The sequence below is a fragment of the Rhopalosiphum padi genome, chromosome 3 (assembly GCF_020882245.1).
Source record: "Rhopalosiphum padi isolate XX-2018 chromosome 3, ASM2088224v1, whole genome shotgun sequence".
NCBI lineage: Eukaryota > Metazoa > Arthropoda > Insecta > Hemiptera > Aphididae > Rhopalosiphum > Rhopalosiphum padi.
The window spans coordinates 3902134-3921857 of record NC_083599.1 but is presented as its reverse complement, the minus strand read 5'-3'; the positions used below and the strand labels follow the sequence as shown (position 1 = coordinate 3921857).

Below are 19724 nucleotides of genomic sequence, written 5' to 3'. Positions count from 1 at the left end.
ATATTTGTCCGAGACATATATTATACATAATATTATATTGTTCGATAGCGATTATTCGGTCGGCCGTTAGGTCAGATATTACGGCAAAACGTCAAGGTTTTAATCCCTATACCTATATATATATATATATGTATACATATTATAATATTATATATTACCGGAATTTCAATAAAACAAAATCGTTATATTTTACGGTGTATTTGGAGACGTTCACTCGTGAACCGAGAGGGAAAGCAAACAAATCCGCCGACAGTGTTTGCTCTAAAACGCAAAGGCCCTTTGCAGTGCACTTCTGTTATGACAAAATCTATCGATACCACTCGTCCGTCGACAATTATATACATTATTTTGCATCCTATTATATAGTTTTATACGATGCGCAATGACGGTCTATATAGTGGGTATTATACGCTTTAAACCTAACACTTTTCCTTTTCCGTAAAAATACAATTATTTTAGCTTTGTCGTCGCATATATTATAACGTATAATAACAATAATAATATACGATATGATGTATAGGACGGAAGAACTCACTCGCGTAGTATTATCATCTATTTCCATACTGTTTTCGTTTAATTTTTTGTCATAATGTCCATATATTATGTGATTACATAATGATTTCCATATACCGTTGTCGCCGATCCTTCGTCGCGTAAAAGCCAAAATCGAAAAACACACACACACACACACGAGTACGGCGTGCGCGCACGTGAGTAAAGGGAAAGAAAGAGGGAGAAAAGTGCGAAGTTGACAAACGATACGCGGCGGCGGCGGCGGGTGGCGGCGGCGGCACCTCTTTATACTTCCCCTCCGCCGCGGCGCATATAAATCCGTCCGGCGCGCACTCTTTCGCACACGCGCGCATCGCTCCTCCGAAGACCCGATCGGACCACGACAGCCGCGGTGATACTCTCCCGGAATCGCATTCAGTGTCGTACGCTGACCGCCACCAGACGTCCGGCTCTGTTCACCGTCGCCCAAGTCCCGTCGACCATCGTTTTCCTTTTTCCTCGTCCGTTATAATATTATAACACGACAACATTGTTTGATATTCTCTCCGTCGTCCACCACTCGTTCGTCACCGACCGCCGTTACCACCGATTCTGTTGATAAGAGATAATTTTGTATACACACCCGAAAGACTAACGATAGCCATGGCCGCGACGGTTTCCAACGGCAACGGCACTGACGTGGTGAGCCTACTGAAAAAGACCAAACCGCCGGCACTGAAGAAACTGGCGTCGTGGAAGGACGAAAACGAATTCGACGATACCGGCAACCCAAAAACGCCAAGAACGTCCACTACGCCGGGTAAGATGCCGGGTACGGTTACGACGATTCACACGTTAATAAATAAATATTACACTAATTATATAAATATGTTATTATAACAATGATAGTTTTGCGTTATGATTTTGTATTATATATTTTCCGATGACGAATGCGTGCAGTAAATTTATACACACACACACATAATTTTATCGTGTGTTTAATAAATTGAGGGTGACTTTTCGTCACAACTCATAGATAACAGTCTATGTGTATATTATGTTGTATGATAACAACAAATTTGTTGTCCACAGGTCATGAGCACTGCACGTTTCACCATGACTTAGAGTTGGACCACAAGCCACCTACCCGTGAAGCCCTGTTACCGGACATGACTGACTCGTACAAGATGCTTTTGAGCGCGTTGGGAGAAAACCCCGAGCGTCAAGGGTTGTTGAAGACTCCGGAGAGGGCTGCAAAGGCAATGCTGTTCTTCACGAAAGGCTACGATCAGACGCTGACAGGTAATTTTATATGGCGTTCGAGTTTGACTATTATTATATACAACAGTCGTTATATAAATATGTATATATTTATATATATATATTAAAATTGAATGTGTATACAGAGTCACTATAGCCATCTTACCACTATTTAACCTTTAATACTGCATTTCTTTTAATTTTGATTTTTTGTTGACTTTTAAATATCCAAGTTTTAGGGCCATATTTAGAGGTACTTGGATTGAATCTAAACCTTCTAAGATTTATAATATAACATTATCATAATATCTTACATTAATTGTATAGATCATTTTTTAAATAAAAATAAAACTTCTGGAAAATTTGTATTATTTATATATTTATATACAGAGTATAAATTATATTTTCTGACTCAAATTACACATCTATTTCTCATTTTTTTTTTTTTTTAAGATGATTGAATTGGAAATACAAAATATATGAACTAAAAATAAAAACTGTTTAAATTTAATATTTAATTTTAAATACAGATTCGTTAAGAAAATATTTAAAATACTTTGTCCAAATACTTTTTTTCAAAAGTACCTACTTAAAATACGTATTTGAGTTAAAGTATTTAAATATATTTTTAACTTAATTACTTTATAAGACTGCCTAAATGATTTTTAAAATCAAAATTTTAGTTTAAATACATTATTAATAGAAAAATGGATGTAAACACTGAATATGATTAGACATGGACCCGTCATATATTCACGTAGCTTAGGATTTTTTCAAACAGTAGTATAATACATTTCGCATATTTAATACTGTACATCTTATACTAATAATGTATAGTATCTATTATCATATCAGTCATCCTGACGTTTTAGTTTCAAAAAAAAAAAAAAAACAATTTTCATAACAACGTTCACGCATGGGCACAAATAATAAGGTGTGGCTGAGGAGTATATTATAAACTTAGCCTTGCACCATTGAAAATAACTTATTATATGTATGTGTTTTTCTATATTATTATTTTGTAATTGGAAAAATAAATTTGATAACTAATTAAATAAATTGGTTGCTAATTTATTATAACTATAATGCGAGTGGTATTTATAATTGATTTCAGGAAGTTGAATATTGATATGTTTTGTGGTATGTACCTAGTTGTAGACGAGAGAATTTATTATGATAAACAGATTATTTTATTTTCGTTTTCAATATGGCTGTAATTTGAGATTCAGTTTAAAAAAAAAAATAATTATAATGATACAATATAATATATATATATATATATTAATTTATATACTTCGTCTTACACAACTAATTTAAAACCATTAGATGTCATATTTTATCTTTCATTGACAACTATACAATAATATAATATCTCTTATCATTAATAAATAACCTGTTTGAAATTCGTGACTAGGTTTTAATATTTGTTATAATTGTTATTATCACTATAAAATTTAGAGCATAATATGTCAAACATATACATTTTGAAAGGTGATATATCTAAACGCTAGAATGGAAAAATCGTTATAGTCGACGTATATACTTTTAATTTTAGTGTAATATAAGATTATGTCATGTGTGAAAACATGAAATCAATTAATTGCATGAACCTAAATAAATTACGAAACGATTCCGTGAATAGTAAATATACGAAACAAAGTAAACGAACTAAATGTTTATCACACGATAAAATTATGAGACCAGTTTCACAATAAAAAAGTAATTTTAAGAAGCTTATAGCTTAAAAAAAAAATACATAGTGGTTTGCCATGGGTATTAGCTTTTTTGTTAACAAACGACTTTCTTGTCTATCTATAACAGCGGCGAGCACGTTAACACATTAACTCTGTACGGCCAACTCTTTCTCGGCGATCATCTTAGGCAGGTATATATACATAATATTATGTTGCACGCGACGGCGTAACTGCGTGAAAAAAACCTGAAGTCGTTGTTTATGCTTAAAACATTTTCAATGAAAACCCAACCTTGATATTATTAGGTATACATTATTCGTATTTCGGCGCCGGGGAATCCTTTTATTGCCAGTACTTCGTCTGATTAAACGGCAAAGTGTCGGAGATTTCGAAAGCGTTCCGCCGTAATTGAATGCGCCAGTTTCCCGAGATAACTCCGCGGCTGTCTTCTAGACGACGATACGCGCGTATGTGGAAAAGGTTTCGCGGTATTGAATAATACATGAATATAACTGCAGGCCCATTGCCGCCAGCCGCCACCGCTGGCTCTTCAAAATGCGATTTTTAAGTGCATTACTGTGTAATTCGTTAAGCCAGGAAAAAGTGTGTAGGGCCAAGCTCAGACGTCACATTATGACACGATAATACAACGCATATTGCTCTTACCGACGTGACGTGACTACGTAAATCACTTTTGATAAAATAATAACGATAATAATTATTGTTTCGTTCCGTGTTTTCTATATTGTATTATACAACAAAACAACAGAAAAACAATAAGCGACAACGTGAAAATTGTTTGATTTTGGTCATTTGGCGCACAATATATTTTCATATAGACAAACATTGCTAGATTACTTGAATGCAATACATAATCAGCTTGTAATCATTACGTTTTCATTTGTTCACAACTTATATTATGATAATCGATTAATATAATTACTAATTAGATGTGGATAGTATTATATTTATTATATAGAGTAATCGACGCGATTTGATTATTATTTTGTATTGCTATATTTATTTTTTTAAATGTATAAGAATAAATAAATACTTACTTTAGAACGTGGCGTGTAACATTTTATTAAAATATACACTGAATAACAGTAAACGTATTCTTCTTAAATCAATATGAATCATTATTAATAATTGCATTAGATATTTAGTCTAGAAAATTCTTACCAATTTAAATCAAGTTAAATTAAGTTAATTTATAATTTATTTTACATTTAATTAAAAATTATTCGGAAAATTAAATTAAATATCTTATGATTTATTATTATTAATTACGGGTGTAAAATGTATTATAAATTAACTTAATTTAAATCGGAAAGAAAATCTTGAAATAATTAGTACGATTTTCCTAACAATTTAGCCACATCACCGCTCGTTTGTTCAACACTCGAAATGTTGTAAATAAATGTACCTATAGAATTAAGTTGTTCTATGTATATTAAATTTTTAGAAAAAATTATAAATTTCATTTAATTCGACCATTTTAGAATTCAAAACGGTTTTTAACGAATATATCCATCGTAGATTCTTATTTTATTAAACTCAATAGAAAATAAACATTATAGACATCCGATCGATTTTGTAGACATTTGGGTCCACTCAAACGCGTGATATCATAAAATTCCTGTCCAGTGAAAAAGAAATCACATAAAAAACAATCCGTTTTTAAATATGTTTCATAGAAATTCAACAGTACCTAATCAGTAAACACGGAGGATATACGTCTTGAATAAATTAATTACTTGGCGATATAGAACGCAAATACTGGGTGTTGAACACCGTGTAGCTCTCGCATTCATCTCATCACTCATTCGCGCATTGCGGGTACACTTATTTTATAATAATTTTACGGCAATGATTAATGAATCGTCGGTTCATCGATATCGCAGTGTTAACAGGAACGAAGACGATATTGTTTTGAATTCAAATCGCCCGTTAAATGGATTATTACGAGCAAAGATTTTCAATAATATACACACCGTTGAAATAGGTTTATGTCGTTTGTGACGCTTTTCGTGTGTGTGTGTGTGTGTGGGGGGGGGGAAGAAATAATATAATTATAACGCTATAAATTACATCACGTTCGAGAATATTAAATTCTATCATTACTTCACGGGTTAGTTTCTATTGCCACTGCTGCTGTTGCCGCTCCGCTGTGTACATTAGCTTTCAGTAATTTGATTTTGACGTACAATCATAGTAGTGAATAGTTCACGAGAACACGGTTCGTTTTTAAACACCCATTTATAAATGCATTATAAACTACCTATACATCTGTTGTATACTTGGTAATTTATCCTGCTTTATGGATTTGTTTTAATGACGATGTACATAAATATAATATCTCAAAATAAATACCAATAAAAATTAAATGCCTAGTAATTTTACGACGTTAAATATAATAATGTCGGTTTTAATTATTTAATCGTACGGCACGAATGCACGGAGAATATAAAATATTTTAATTCGCCAAATACTGATATATATATTATAACACTGAAAATCTCTAATTTAAAAACACCTATATTTTCAAATAAAACAAAAATGCTTATCTACGTGTAGAAAAATCTATCAGAATACGGTCCTTAAAACAAAATCTATATTTTTTTTTTTAATTTTTCGACTGGGTGTAGTTATTAGTTAATAATACTATTTGTTAAAGTTATAAATTGATTTGTAGTGTCCCCCATTAATGGATATGTAGAATATTCAAAAAGAACACTTATAATAATTGTTATTACTCGATTAATGCGCGTATTAGATATAGTTAGTATAGTTAGTCATCACAACGATTTGGTCAGATCCCAATGTAATGTCACCGACTTATCGAAATATATTTTAAATATTTACAATAAAATGTACAGTAAATATGCGCACGCGGTCGTATCCGTAGTGTATCCGGCTATAGTGCATCATTTTGAAATCATAATTCGTAATAACCCCGAGCGAATATATGAACGCGTCAATACTATATATATATATATTATACACGTGTATTCGATGATAAATATTATAACAAATGGATTAAGTAGGTATCTGCTGCTGCTGTTTGCGTTATTAAGGAAATACGATACAAACGTACATTATAATGATGATATCGTTGATGGATAACTCGCTATAGAAACAATCGACTGCCGAGAATTCGCACGCCGTTATTATAAAATATAATACTGCACGTACCGATATCATATAATAATAATAATATACACGATTGTTCACGGTTCACGTTTTATAATTAATCGTTTTCGTACCGTTTCATCGTATACCGCCGAAAGCGTACACATTATATCATGTAAATGTGACAAACTCGAAATAATACGTGAAATTATTATACACCTCCGTCCTTTTGAAATGTTTAATAGTTTGCCAATAGCTACTGCAGTTTTTAAATATTTACACCTCGGGGTGAAAATCCACTCAAATCACTCAAATCATTTTACGTGCAGTGGTATTTTATCGTCTCGAACCGTTTTATTTTAAGCTCACGGGGCTCAGCTATATATTTTCGCGTTATTTACAGCGATAGATTTTAAATAAGCCTTTCGCGAATATCGGTTTATTATTATTATATATATTTTTTTTTTTCTGTTCAGTATAAGTAGTTTCAGTAGATTATTTCAATTACATTGCACGTTTCGGATGTCTTCTCCGGTTATTGGATATGAGTGATTGAATAGTAATGCGATTATTTTCTTTAAAAATGTCAAAATAAGCGAGCATATCAAATATATTATAGGTTCGTGTAAGTCGTCAACAACACCGCCGAGTCCTTCCGTTTTTATTAACTGTTTTATCCATATCTACGTCGTAGGTATGAAAACAATATTTAAAAACTTTAACTCTTCAATTGACCGAGCCAAGAGTTTATATTATTACAATATTATACACTATATACGTACATACGCCTGTACACGAGTAATATGCATTATGCATATAATAAGAGTATATTATTATTATGCATTTTATAATCATAAGGTTACCGACGTATTCTGAAGATAGTAATTAAATACATAATATTATATACACACGTGTTATATGTATTATACGTGTGCAGTGAGTGTCTGTTGTGTGTCCTTCGCTCGTTCTACCTATATATTATGCTCTCTGAAAACAATAAAGGTACTGGGAAGCGCCTCGGGAACTATGTCAATTTATTTTATCGTCTATGTTTTTCTCTGAATTTTCATTACATAAAATTCAATTTAACACTTCGGGTTACATCGTTTAATAATATTCAACGGGACACGTGTGAGTCGGACATTATTGTGTAAAAGGTCCAATAATCGCGAGTGTGAAGTCATTTACGGCGTGGGTACATTATATTATTATTAAATTAACGTTAAACTACGGTAAATCGATGAATTTCGTATCACGATTTATTAGCGAAACCGGTGAGTTGTCAATCCAAAAATATCGAATTGGTGTCTTATAAGACAGAATCCGACTGCTCAATACTATAATATTATATACCTATACGATTACGCTGTCGGGCTATATATTTTATTGGTTCTTAAGTACTTTTTTTTTTTTTAAATAATATACGTACATATCGACCCGATAATACTGATAAACCGTCTACGCATTGTTACCTTGGCAACAGCAAATTGAAAATTGCCATCATTTCTGAAACGGGACGGAAAAGCTTTTAAATCATCGTACTTTTGAGGTATTGTACAATACTGGTCCGGTTACAAGTGGTTGTCGACGTTCTGATTGAACGCCCCATACCTCTTTTCCCTGCCTTCCACTAAAAATACGATATGGGGGTATTTGGAGGGCTGATTTGTGTTAACGATATCACATTACGTACATATTTTTATAACAAGCCAATTGTGGGGGTATTGTAATCTGTGCGTATAATTATTATTTTTATTATCATCAAACACACGTACACTGTATTAATTATCACCTATATGCATCAGCGAATAATCGAAATTTATCGGAATCACTAGGTCAAATAATAATCCGTCCAAAAGAACTAATGAACGCGGTAATTAATTGTATTTGGTTTATACTCGATAATTCTTAACGTACTTTAATCCAATTACTTTATTTCGTCTGCATAAAAATGTAAAAAACAAAACAGAAAAAACCGCATACAAAAATTCGTGTACTGCACAATTGAACAAATAAAATAACTCAAACGGCGGTCGATTAAATTATTTATTTTAAACTAATGTGTCTTCGGTAATTTGTTTGATTAGTTTTTATAAGACAACGACTCGACAAATGTGTACAAATAGAAAAAAAAACGTAATATTTTAATAAAAAATTAAAAAAAAAACTACGCCGATAAGTAAAATAAAAGATGTCTGCTCGTCATAATGTTTTAAATACATAGATTACTTGTATCGTATTAATTTATTTAAGCTTATACATTTCGTACACATACTAGAATTCGAACACTACGTGGGGGGGGGGGTGCTTTTAAAAGTTTACTGTGAATTATTCTAATCGACATCACTTTTATATGGAATATTTCATATTTGAATCATGATTTCTCTTTGCTGGCTTTATGTACGTGCACAAAGCGTAGCAATTATACCATTTCTGGGTACATCTTCAAACGCGTTATCTGACGATGACATTTGACGTATAATAGGTTGTAGGTGCACTCCAAAGCATCCACTATGTCCGCTATGTTAATCAGTACAATGAAAACGAGAGACAAGAATTATTATTTTTATATTTCAATGGAAAAATAATACGGTATTATTATTATTTTATACAAAAAGACCGGTAATAGATCGAAAACCATTATTTAAATCCAATTTGTTTTTATAATAAATAATATTTGATATTTAAAAAATACATATTTTGTTTTTACAACTAATTATTTATTTTAATGTTTGCGCCAAAAGTATATAAAATCAATTAACGTGTCTTAAAAACGAATTAAATCCAAACACAAAAATATAATATAATATATATCGATTCGTTTTTTAATTAAAAACCGTAAGTAGTTAATTAATTTTTTTTGTCGTTGTAAAATAATTTAGATTTTAAAGATTTGATAATTTTTAATAAACAAATATAAACTAATGTTTTCATAATGTGTAATTTGATAAATACGTATAAATAGGTTTTCTATAAGTACCTATTGCTGCAACATAATATTCTAATAGTGAAATTTATTGTATTTTAACAAAATAAACTATTAGTTTAACCTAACGACTATGTGGTAATAACCATACGACGTAGGTAGATAGTCTATAATAAGTAAGATAGATAATTCAATACAATTCAAAAAAACATTTCCACACAATTTAAAATTGCATTCATCGTACATTTTTATTACTATTTGAATACATTTTTTATTTCGATTAGCTGATAATGTAAATTATGCAAAATAAATAGTAATTCATTAGATTTTTTTAATTTGTCATAGTGTATGCCGTAGGTATAAAGTATAATGTATAAATATGTTATATTATAAATATGTGCATAATTCAATAAGTTAGGCTCAATTTAATCTAAAAATGTTAATGTAGCATTTTTAGTGGATAGTTAATAATCGTGATTCGTGACATATTAATATGCGGCTGTTCGTAATAACATATAAAGCTCAAGTATCGCATAATAAATCGATTGTAAGTAATTATGGTTAAAACTGTAATATTATATCTCTGAAATGCGTTTTTGAATTTAATATTTTAGACAATTATTGATTTTCCGAGAAACAATAGGCGATTTGCTCGGGCTTACCACTTATTACTGAAATGAAACTCCTACGTACAACGGCCACCAATGGTTGGAGGCCAAATATCGGTTAATACGTAGCTAATAAGAGACAACTGTTGATATTTAAATAAGACTAAAAACAAAACTACTAAATAAAAATATTACCATTTATTTTAAATACTTCTTCTAGCGTTTTACTCGCAAGATGCATTATTTGTCTGTTTACTACATTTAATTAAGTACTTATTTAGGACTTAGTGACATGATGGATTTTTATACTGAATTAAATTGAATTAAATTCATATTTTGGCGGTGAGACCTCGTACACAGATTTTCAGCCATCGTCTCTGAATTTTTTTTTTTTTTATCTATGTTAGGCAATAAATTAAATGCAACAGCAACAGTGGAGCAAATTGAAAAAATTTTAAAATTTCAAAGGAGAGGTGACGCAATTTTATTGAACGAATAAACATTAAAAAAAACATACCTTATTTTACTTTATCGCAGATACAATATTATTTAGATGTGAAAATGTACGTATTATTAAATTTTACTTAAGGAGTCTAGAGTACTCCCCATTATCTTAAACCGCTATAAATACGCCACAGCTATAATACGCGCAGTAGATACAGTAAGTTCGTCTAACTATAAACTTTTAATAATATCCCGACTAGTCCGAATTTCTCCATATCACATAATTCCAGGTCGTGTCTATTATTTACCTCTAATCACTAGATTCCCGCGCATATTATAATGGATTCCGGATTAAATTTTAATACTCACTTTCAATCTAATAATGTTAAAAGGATATATTATATACCCACGAGTATTTTCTATATCTCACAAACGCTCGAAATAACAAATTTTACGTTCAGAACAATGTGTTTACTTGTGTTATTTTTTAATTTAACAGTAAATTGATGTGTTCACAAATTTAAGGGTAAGAATATTATTTTTAGTCCCGCGATAGGTTTCGTTTTATATTTTGATTTTAAAGCGAAATATAAACGTTTTAAAATGTTGGTTCATAACTAGCATGAAAATCAACAAACCCACTCGCGAGGCTTTAGATAATATTTCATTTTATAATAAATCAATTTTCTCTAATATTAAAAACAACACATCACAATCGACAATACATCAACACGGTAAAATTCGCTGCGTTATGCGTTGTTAAGGGGAGACAACATGTCAACATATGCAATAATAATGTATAAATTTCAAACAGACGAATTTTCTATGAATGAAATTTTTTTCATTCGATGTAGTTTGAAATAAATATGTGTTATCACAAAACGTCATTCGATTAGAACGATAGACGAGATTATAATATAATTATTACAATCTCTAGAATACAACAGAAAAACATATAAATAATTTAGCGTGGCCTGCCTTAGATTTACAAGACCTTTGCTTATCTAGGATGAGCTTTGTAGAAACTTTAAAAACGTAGTTTACATAATATGGTTAAAGTCACTACTTAAAACGGTAATAATAGTTATACTTTAATAACATTTTTATTGCCAAGGACTTATAATAATTATTTTTAACGCGATTCGAATCAAATCGTTATCCGTGTATAATATAATATTATGTTGTATACTAAGAGCAAATTAAAACACACTCGAATACTGTACTCGTTTATTAAAATTGTCAGTATTTAAAAGTAGTTTTCCTAACAATCATACCACATAATTGACTGGTATTTCATTAGGGAGTATATTATATTATAAAATAATGATATCATTAATTCAACGATAATTATTTTTATAATAATATATTATAACAACTATAAATATATCGAAACATTTTTAAAATAGTAATAATTCGTAAATATTATTAGATATTTCTTAAAAAATTAATCATTGTATTACTAAGACAACGTATTATTTTCAGGGAGAGTCCTTGTGTTTTTCCTTCACCCAAAACAAAAACAAAAAAATCTTTTACTTATAAACGTAAACTATTTAATATGCTTGAGAGTTTATTTTATAATGAATTCATATTATTTTCAGTAAAATGGCATTGGTACTAATTATACGCTGAGAACTTTTAAAATTTCATTTATGTGTATTATGATTTATATTTCTAAATACTCAAATGGAAAACTATAAACATCATTGCACTATTTTCATGTTAATTATATATATATATAAGTATTTTATAATTAATGAATATAAATTATAAATTATTGAACGTTTGTGTTTTAGACGTACTTAACGATGCTGTATTTGACGAGGATCACGATGAAATGGTTGTGGTGAAGGACATTGAAATGTTTAGTATGTGTGAACATCATTTAGTTCCATTTTACGGAAAAGTTTCGATTGGATATTTGCCGAAAAACAAAATTTTGGGCCTCAGCAAACTTGCACGCATCGTGGAGATGTTTAGCAGAAGACTTCAAGGTAAAACCAAACAATGTGAAATAAAAATATTAAAAAATAAATATTAAATATAAACCAAATATTATACGCATAATATCACCAATATTGTTTAAATATTGGATATTTATTAGGTGGATGAAAAATGTTTTTATGTGACTTTTGATTATTATGGATAAAGTTTTTGAAACTATTGTTGTACAAAACTTTGCCCATTTCATAACTTTAAATTGGAATCCAATTATTAAAATTGAAATTTTTTTCATGTAGTGGTGATCGAATAATATTTTCGGATTGTACTCTCAACATAGCAATTTAAAGTTGTAAAAACATACCTAATTATAAAAATATATATTTTTATTATTTCTATCTGGTGTAGATATAATATATATGTGTATATTATTAATAGTAAAATGTATTTCGTTACAAAATTAAACTTAAATATTAAGCACTAGAATAATTACTAAACAAACCATTAACTCAAAGGATAAGGTCTAATCTAATAGGATTATCAGAATATCGTAATATAACAAACTGTAACAAGATAAAATATAACGATATTTATTACTGTATTATTTCCATTTTCCATTTAGGTCATTTAACATTTTATAAAAATGTACAAATGAATAATAACATCACTATTTTGAACCAAAAATTAAACGTTTCTTTAATATAAAATATAAACCATCGATATAATTTTTTTATTAATATATTTCTAATTTATTTAAATTAATAATACAATTCAAGAGAGAATAAAAAAATAATGAATAGAAAAATAAACACATGGCTTCTGTTAGTCGAATTGAAAAAAAAAAACTATTATTATATTGTTATACAGAATTCGCTTCCAATCAATTGTTACATAAATTAAATAAACTTTTTAATTTATACACATTTTACATCTATGTTATAGTTATTTGTGATATAAATTATTTTTAAAAACTATATGGAATTTTCAATATCACAAATTTGCGTTGAGACTACTAGTTTTTTGGTTCACCGGATCTTAAAAAAAAAATAGATTTCAATCTTATTTAAAATATAATACTAACGTATAATTTTCTTTATAGACTATTAAACCAAGGCAACCAATTCCGTTACAACTTTTGATCTGATTTTTAATAGAAAAGCTTAATCGACATTTTTTCCTCTCAGTTTTAAAATTATTTAGGAATAATGGGAACAATTTGGTGTAGCTCGGCTCACACACTCCGTTTAATATTTAATTTATAAATAATAACATCGTTTTATTTTTTATGTCTGCTAGTGCAAGAACGATTAACTAAACAGATCGCTGTGGCTGTCACCCAAGCCATCCAGCCCGCTGGAGTTGCCGTGGTCATTGAAGGAGTGTAAGTTGATTTTTGTTTTCAAAAAATGTCTACATGTATGGTAACGTTTCTATAACTTTATAAAAGGGGCAAAGTATTTTCAATAGAAATTCTAATAGTGAATAATTAGGCTTTATATATATATATTTTGATTGAAAGAACGCAGAAACATTTACTGGTATGCTACAATTGCTACAGGCCAACAGCTGGTGTGGAAATCACGTTAAATGACCTTAGTAATCTAATTAAATCTAGAAATTAATTAATTTGAATAAATACTGTAGAGATATTTAAGTCTAGAAAATTTACTGGTAATAATTAAATAAATAAATAATAAAATAGGTAACTGATATTTTTTTTATCAAAAAAATTAAAAAGTGACCTCAACAATCTACACGTATATGAAGTTAAAAACATTCTGTTATCACAATTTACTAAGTCAGGGACGTCATTTTTTGTGGGGTGTGTAGTCAGACTACATTTTTTTTAAACGCCTTACCTTTTAGCTTGTTGAAAATAAAATATAAGCGCCGATATACCCAAGTGTTATAAATCAGATATTGAGTCATAATATTGTTTTATGATTGTAAAATTAAAAAAATTAAAATAGCAAATGGAAAAATATAGAAATAAGAATTAAGTAAACTGTATATTGCGTCACTGTTAGCAAGGGTGCTCACAGAATAAATTTCAGATTTTATTTAGTTAACTATATTATATTATATATTTCAAGCGCAGGACTAAAAAGTTTTTAGGTAAAGTTAGCTTAGATATTTTATTATTAAAGTGCTTATGCCCACTAATTTATTTACCAAGTGTAAATACCACTAATAATGTAGTAACCAAAGAAATAACTATAAACATAAATACATAAAAAGTACACATAATTAGACAAAAATAGTTGCGATGGGGATATTTTAATGCTAATATAAGTGACATCATCTTAAATAAATTACACAAATATTCTACAATTTTTGAAATTTTACATAGTGGATAATATGACTAGTTGTTGTAAGGAGAGATAACTCAGAGGCAGTAAGTGTGGTTACGGGAAAGAATGTCGAAGGAAATAGAGAGAGAGGAAGACCGAAGAAAATGTGGTTGAATAAAATAGAAAATCACGTGGAAACAGCTGGTGTGAATAAAAGAGAAGTGGAGGACAAAGTACTATGGAAGTATATAGGACAATGGCGGCCGACCCTATATAGTTAGCAGACAAGGCAAATAAGCAGACAGGGGAGGTATGTTTCCCCCTTGAACCCTTCCCTTCAAAAAAAAAAAAAAAATCCCATCATGATCGCGGCCTTGTAGTAATTTTAAATGGCCTGCGAATATTTCGGCACTTACAATAATTTACCATAATATCAAAATAAACAATAACTTAGTTATGCATTTATGAAATACGAGAGGGGAAATGTTTCTGAGAATGCGTCCTGGTGTCAGTTACTATAATATATACATTTATAATTTAGCAAATTTACGTATTTTTTCACTCTGTAAATTAATGACAAAAATGTGTTCAACTCGCATCAAAATAAATCTAGATAAATTACTTGATCGCATTTAAAAAGAAACAGTTTTCCGCTGAATAACATTTCTATCGTATTTTAAATCATTATAGTTGCAGACATTGAGTACGAAGTAACAGTATATAGCCAGTAGCCATAATAAATCGCGAAACAAATTAACTGTGCTTCGAGGATTAAAATTGAATCTTAAAAGTTTTTCTACGTAAATGTTTACAATACTGTGCCCTTTTCTGATTGACAATGAAAATTATAAAAGTTGCAGTATCTGGCCATCAACGAGATTGATTTTTAAAATAAATATTTAAACAATTTTCATAACTTAACGACCTGTGTAAGAATACCACGGGTCGTGCGGTGGTGAAATACGTTTTTATCATGTCCCGCAATCAAATTTATTAACTTTCAATTTGCGATATAAGTGGTATTCAATCATTTTAAGTTATGATAGCTATTGTTACTGTACCGCCACAATTATTATATAATATTAAGTCGGTGTTTACGAGGGTATGTAAATACTAAATTGTAGTCCTGCAGGTGGTTGTTGTCAATAAAATTGTGCTTTGGCATATTTAATTAATATGAAAATTTCACTTGTTGATTTCATTAAAAAAAAGAAACTTGATAACAGCTTTTTAAAAACCGCTGCAAATAAATAAATAAATTATAACAATGCGCGTAGTTATTATTCGAACGATGAATTACAGTATAATATAACGTTATTATAAGTGCACAATATCATTATGTTAAACAATGAACTGAAAAACTATTCAAATAATTGATACGAATAGATGATATTATTATGATATCACCGTTTGTTGTCTTAAAAAAAAAAAAAAACAATAAGGATTATGCAGAGGCCAGAGGGAGTATTATTAGATAATAATAATATAATGAAATATCTAATGAAAAAAAAAAAAAAAATGTTAAATATAATGGATTGGAACACAACGGTATCTGGTGCATCGACATCAATGCATCGAAAACCTCATTAATCGAATATAATATTAATTTAAATATTGTTTCCAACTAAAATAGAAAATAAGGAATATATAAAAAAAAAACATTATTTCAAAAACGATGCTGTTGATGGCATTCGGAGCACTCGGATTTTAATAGGCGAAGTACGGGGCCAAACATTTGATAATATATACTGTTCCGCCGCTCTTCACCTCCAGTTTACACGATGCCAGTCCGTTATAATGTCTTACAATCCCCGGTTACCTATACTATAATACAGGGGGCGATTTTTAAAGGGCACACATTAGTTTTGATAAAGTATTTATTTAGGTACATACATAATATGTTACTCTCCGCGGTCTCGTACAGAACAAAAAAAAATATTTTTTATAGTAATAGTTAGTAATAAAAAAATATATCACTATAATTTTGTTACCCTTGAAGACGTATGATTACGTCAAAAACTAAAATCAGGGACTTCAAACTATTTTTTTTTTTTTGAGAGAACGGGGGGGGGGGCGATCGCCCCAATTACCCCCCCCCCCCTGGATCCGTCACTGCTATAATAATATGTTGACATCGCAGTAGCCAAACGCATAATATATGTAGAACGAGTAGGTATAAAGTATGGCGTGATAATTGTTTGTTTTTTTTTTTTCTATTTATTTTATCAGTCATATGTGCATGGTCATGAGAGGCGTGCAAAAGATAAACAGCAAAACCGTCACGTCTACCATGTTGGGAGTGTTCAGAGACGACTCAAAGACGCGCGAAGAATTTTTGAACCTAGTCCAGTCAAATTGAATTTTGCCAAAACAGCATCAACGTCATTACATTCACAAGACATTTACGACAGCGAATCTTTATATACAACCCTAATGGATTATTACTATTATCATTCGTACACACATATATATATATATTTATACAATATGTGTATACATAATATAAATAACGTTATACACAAACTTATTAGCCACTCACTTACCTACGTATACACGAGAAAAAAATATTTACTGGAATTATATGTGTGTGTGTGCACACTTCTGATATTAAAGCACATAATATATTTGGGCATATAAAAGGCTGGGTTTTAAAATATTATTGAAAAAAAAAAAGATCGGTTGATTGTTATTGATTTACAGACATACTATTTTGTTGATACTACCTATACATAAATGTTTACTAATCGTTATTTTAATTAAAAAAAAAGTATAATCCGTTTTCAACTCAATTGACACTGCAATATGATTCTAATCTTATTATTTCGTCGTTATTTCTCCTTTGAACTCGTGTCGCGAGTAACCAAAAACAGATAATATTATACATTATAATTCTTCCATTTTTCAGTATTAACGAAACGAAAACGAAACAACTGATTTACTATAATGTCCAGAATCGTTTATTTATTAACATAACATAATATTATATAACTTAGCATTAATCGAAAACTATCATTATTATTACCTACTATAATACTACAATATCGTTAATGGTATACTGTTAACCAACGGGCCCTTTCTGGTTCTTTCTGTGCTCCCTTGCCCCTCGGAGACGAGTCACGTGTTAATGTTTGTTATTTAAGAAAAAAAAATCTACGATATTATTATTGTTTTTATATTTTTGTCAAAGTGTTATTGCCGTGAAATAGATTTTATTGTTCTGGTTTGATTGATACTTATATATATTATAACCAAATTGTATTGAAAAATAATATATTCGCTTTGTGCACGGTTTGGTTATACTTTGCATTTATTTATTATTATTATTATATATATATATAATATATATATATATATTGATCATTATAAATTATTAAAATAATAAAATAATATATTATATATCATTAATTCAAAATTGTAAACGTTATTTTTGTGTATTGAATTGCGCAACGAACGAAATGTGAACCCGTTATCCTTCCACTCGAGTATGTATATACTACGGTCAAGTGTAGTAATCTCGGTGACAAATGTTGATATACTTCGATAAAACATTAAAAAAAACAAATATAACAAATTGGTATCATTGTAATTTACAATATTATACACATTTAACTGTCATACGTGTTCAGCAGAAAATATAAATGTACAAGACACGAGTTTGATATTAATAATTCATGACAAATTCGAATTTGTAAATTCGTAACAAAAAGTTTAAAATAGATGGCTTGGTAATCGATATAATTGCCCAGCAACAGAAGTATAAAAAACAAAATATGGAGCCTTTGAACACGCGCTAATGACCATTCGTTAACAGTTCTTTGTTGTGCCGACCTTTTTATGTTAAAACAGACGACCGATAATAATAACATGTTTAAAACGTTCTCGTTATTAGATGAAAATATATAATAATATACAATACGTATAATATTATATTCATTCTGCAATAATATATACATAATATACCTACCTAATTATGAAATGCTATAATATTTGTTTAATACGACTGTGTTATGAGAAACAAGTAACGAGTAGACTTAAACGAATCATAATATTAATGTGAACGATTAAAATAACTGTTTTCAAAGTACAGTGCGTCTGAAATATTGTTGAAAAACATAATGTAAATATTTATATGAGATATAAAGACGTTTTTTTTTAAATATTGTCATTAAGAAAATAACATTATTTGCACGTTATTTTGTTCACTGACTTAATAATAGGTAGTCTACAAAAATAACTTTTTGTGTAAAAACTAAAAAGTTTATACATTCATATTTGATAAACAGTTTTGTAATCGGTTACGATGTATCAAACCGACGATGCTCATAAATATATTGCAATTTTTGACCAGCGATCTACGATATTTCCAATATCATATATATATATATATATTTTTTTTTATTATTATTAATAATAGGTACAGGATGTTTCTAATGCAAAGACTAAGTTGTTATCAACTGAAAACTATTTTTATGCTGATAAAATTTGTTAATTATTTTTTTTTTTTTTTTTTTTTTATTTTTAAGCTAGAAAATTGTACAATCTGTAAAATAATTATTTACAATAAGCACAAGTGATTAAAGTTAACATAGAAAAGACAAAATAACATAATATAAAGTAACAAAGTTACAAATCGTAATAAGTTAAGTTAAATTTATTAATTATTATAAAATTAAATTCACGTATATTTAAAAACGTTAATATTATTTGCAATAAATATTTCTCTTTAAATTCCAATAAATAAATTACACTTTATCAAATAACACGAAACTCTTAATTGATTCCTACTAATTTTAATATATAGATGTTAAACACTATTAGTATATGTCTGATGGTTATAATATTATGTTGTATGCTTGTATCCGTATATGCAATAGTATATGTTGTTTATATATAGGTACTTTGAACGCGATTGCTTATATTTTCATTTAATTTTTAA

The 19724-nt window shown here is 29.2% G+C and overlaps 1 protein-coding gene across 2 annotated transcripts; it reads left to right on the top strand.

The window, feature by feature from the left end:
* Positions 1 to 841: 841 nt before the first annotated feature.
* LOC132924949 (GTP cyclohydrolase 1) lies at positions 842 to 18085 on the top strand. 2 transcript variants are annotated; one of them, XM_060989385.1, is made up of 5 exons: positions 842 to 1312; positions 1585 to 1794; positions 12353 to 12550; positions 13794 to 13878; positions 17018 to 18085. In XM_060989385.1, the coding sequence occupies exons 1-5, from the start codon at positions 1156 to 1158 to the stop codon at positions 17145 to 17147; spliced, it is 780 nt and encodes a 259-aa protein (XP_060845368.1). In that variant the 5' UTR covers positions 842 to 1155; the 3' UTR covers positions 17148 to 18085. The 2 variants fall into 2 exon arrangements, with proteins under 2 accessions (XP_060845368.1, XP_060845367.1); XM_060989384.1 differs by having other exon boundaries at positions 842 to 1324.
* Positions 18086 to 19724: the final 1639 nt, after the last annotated feature.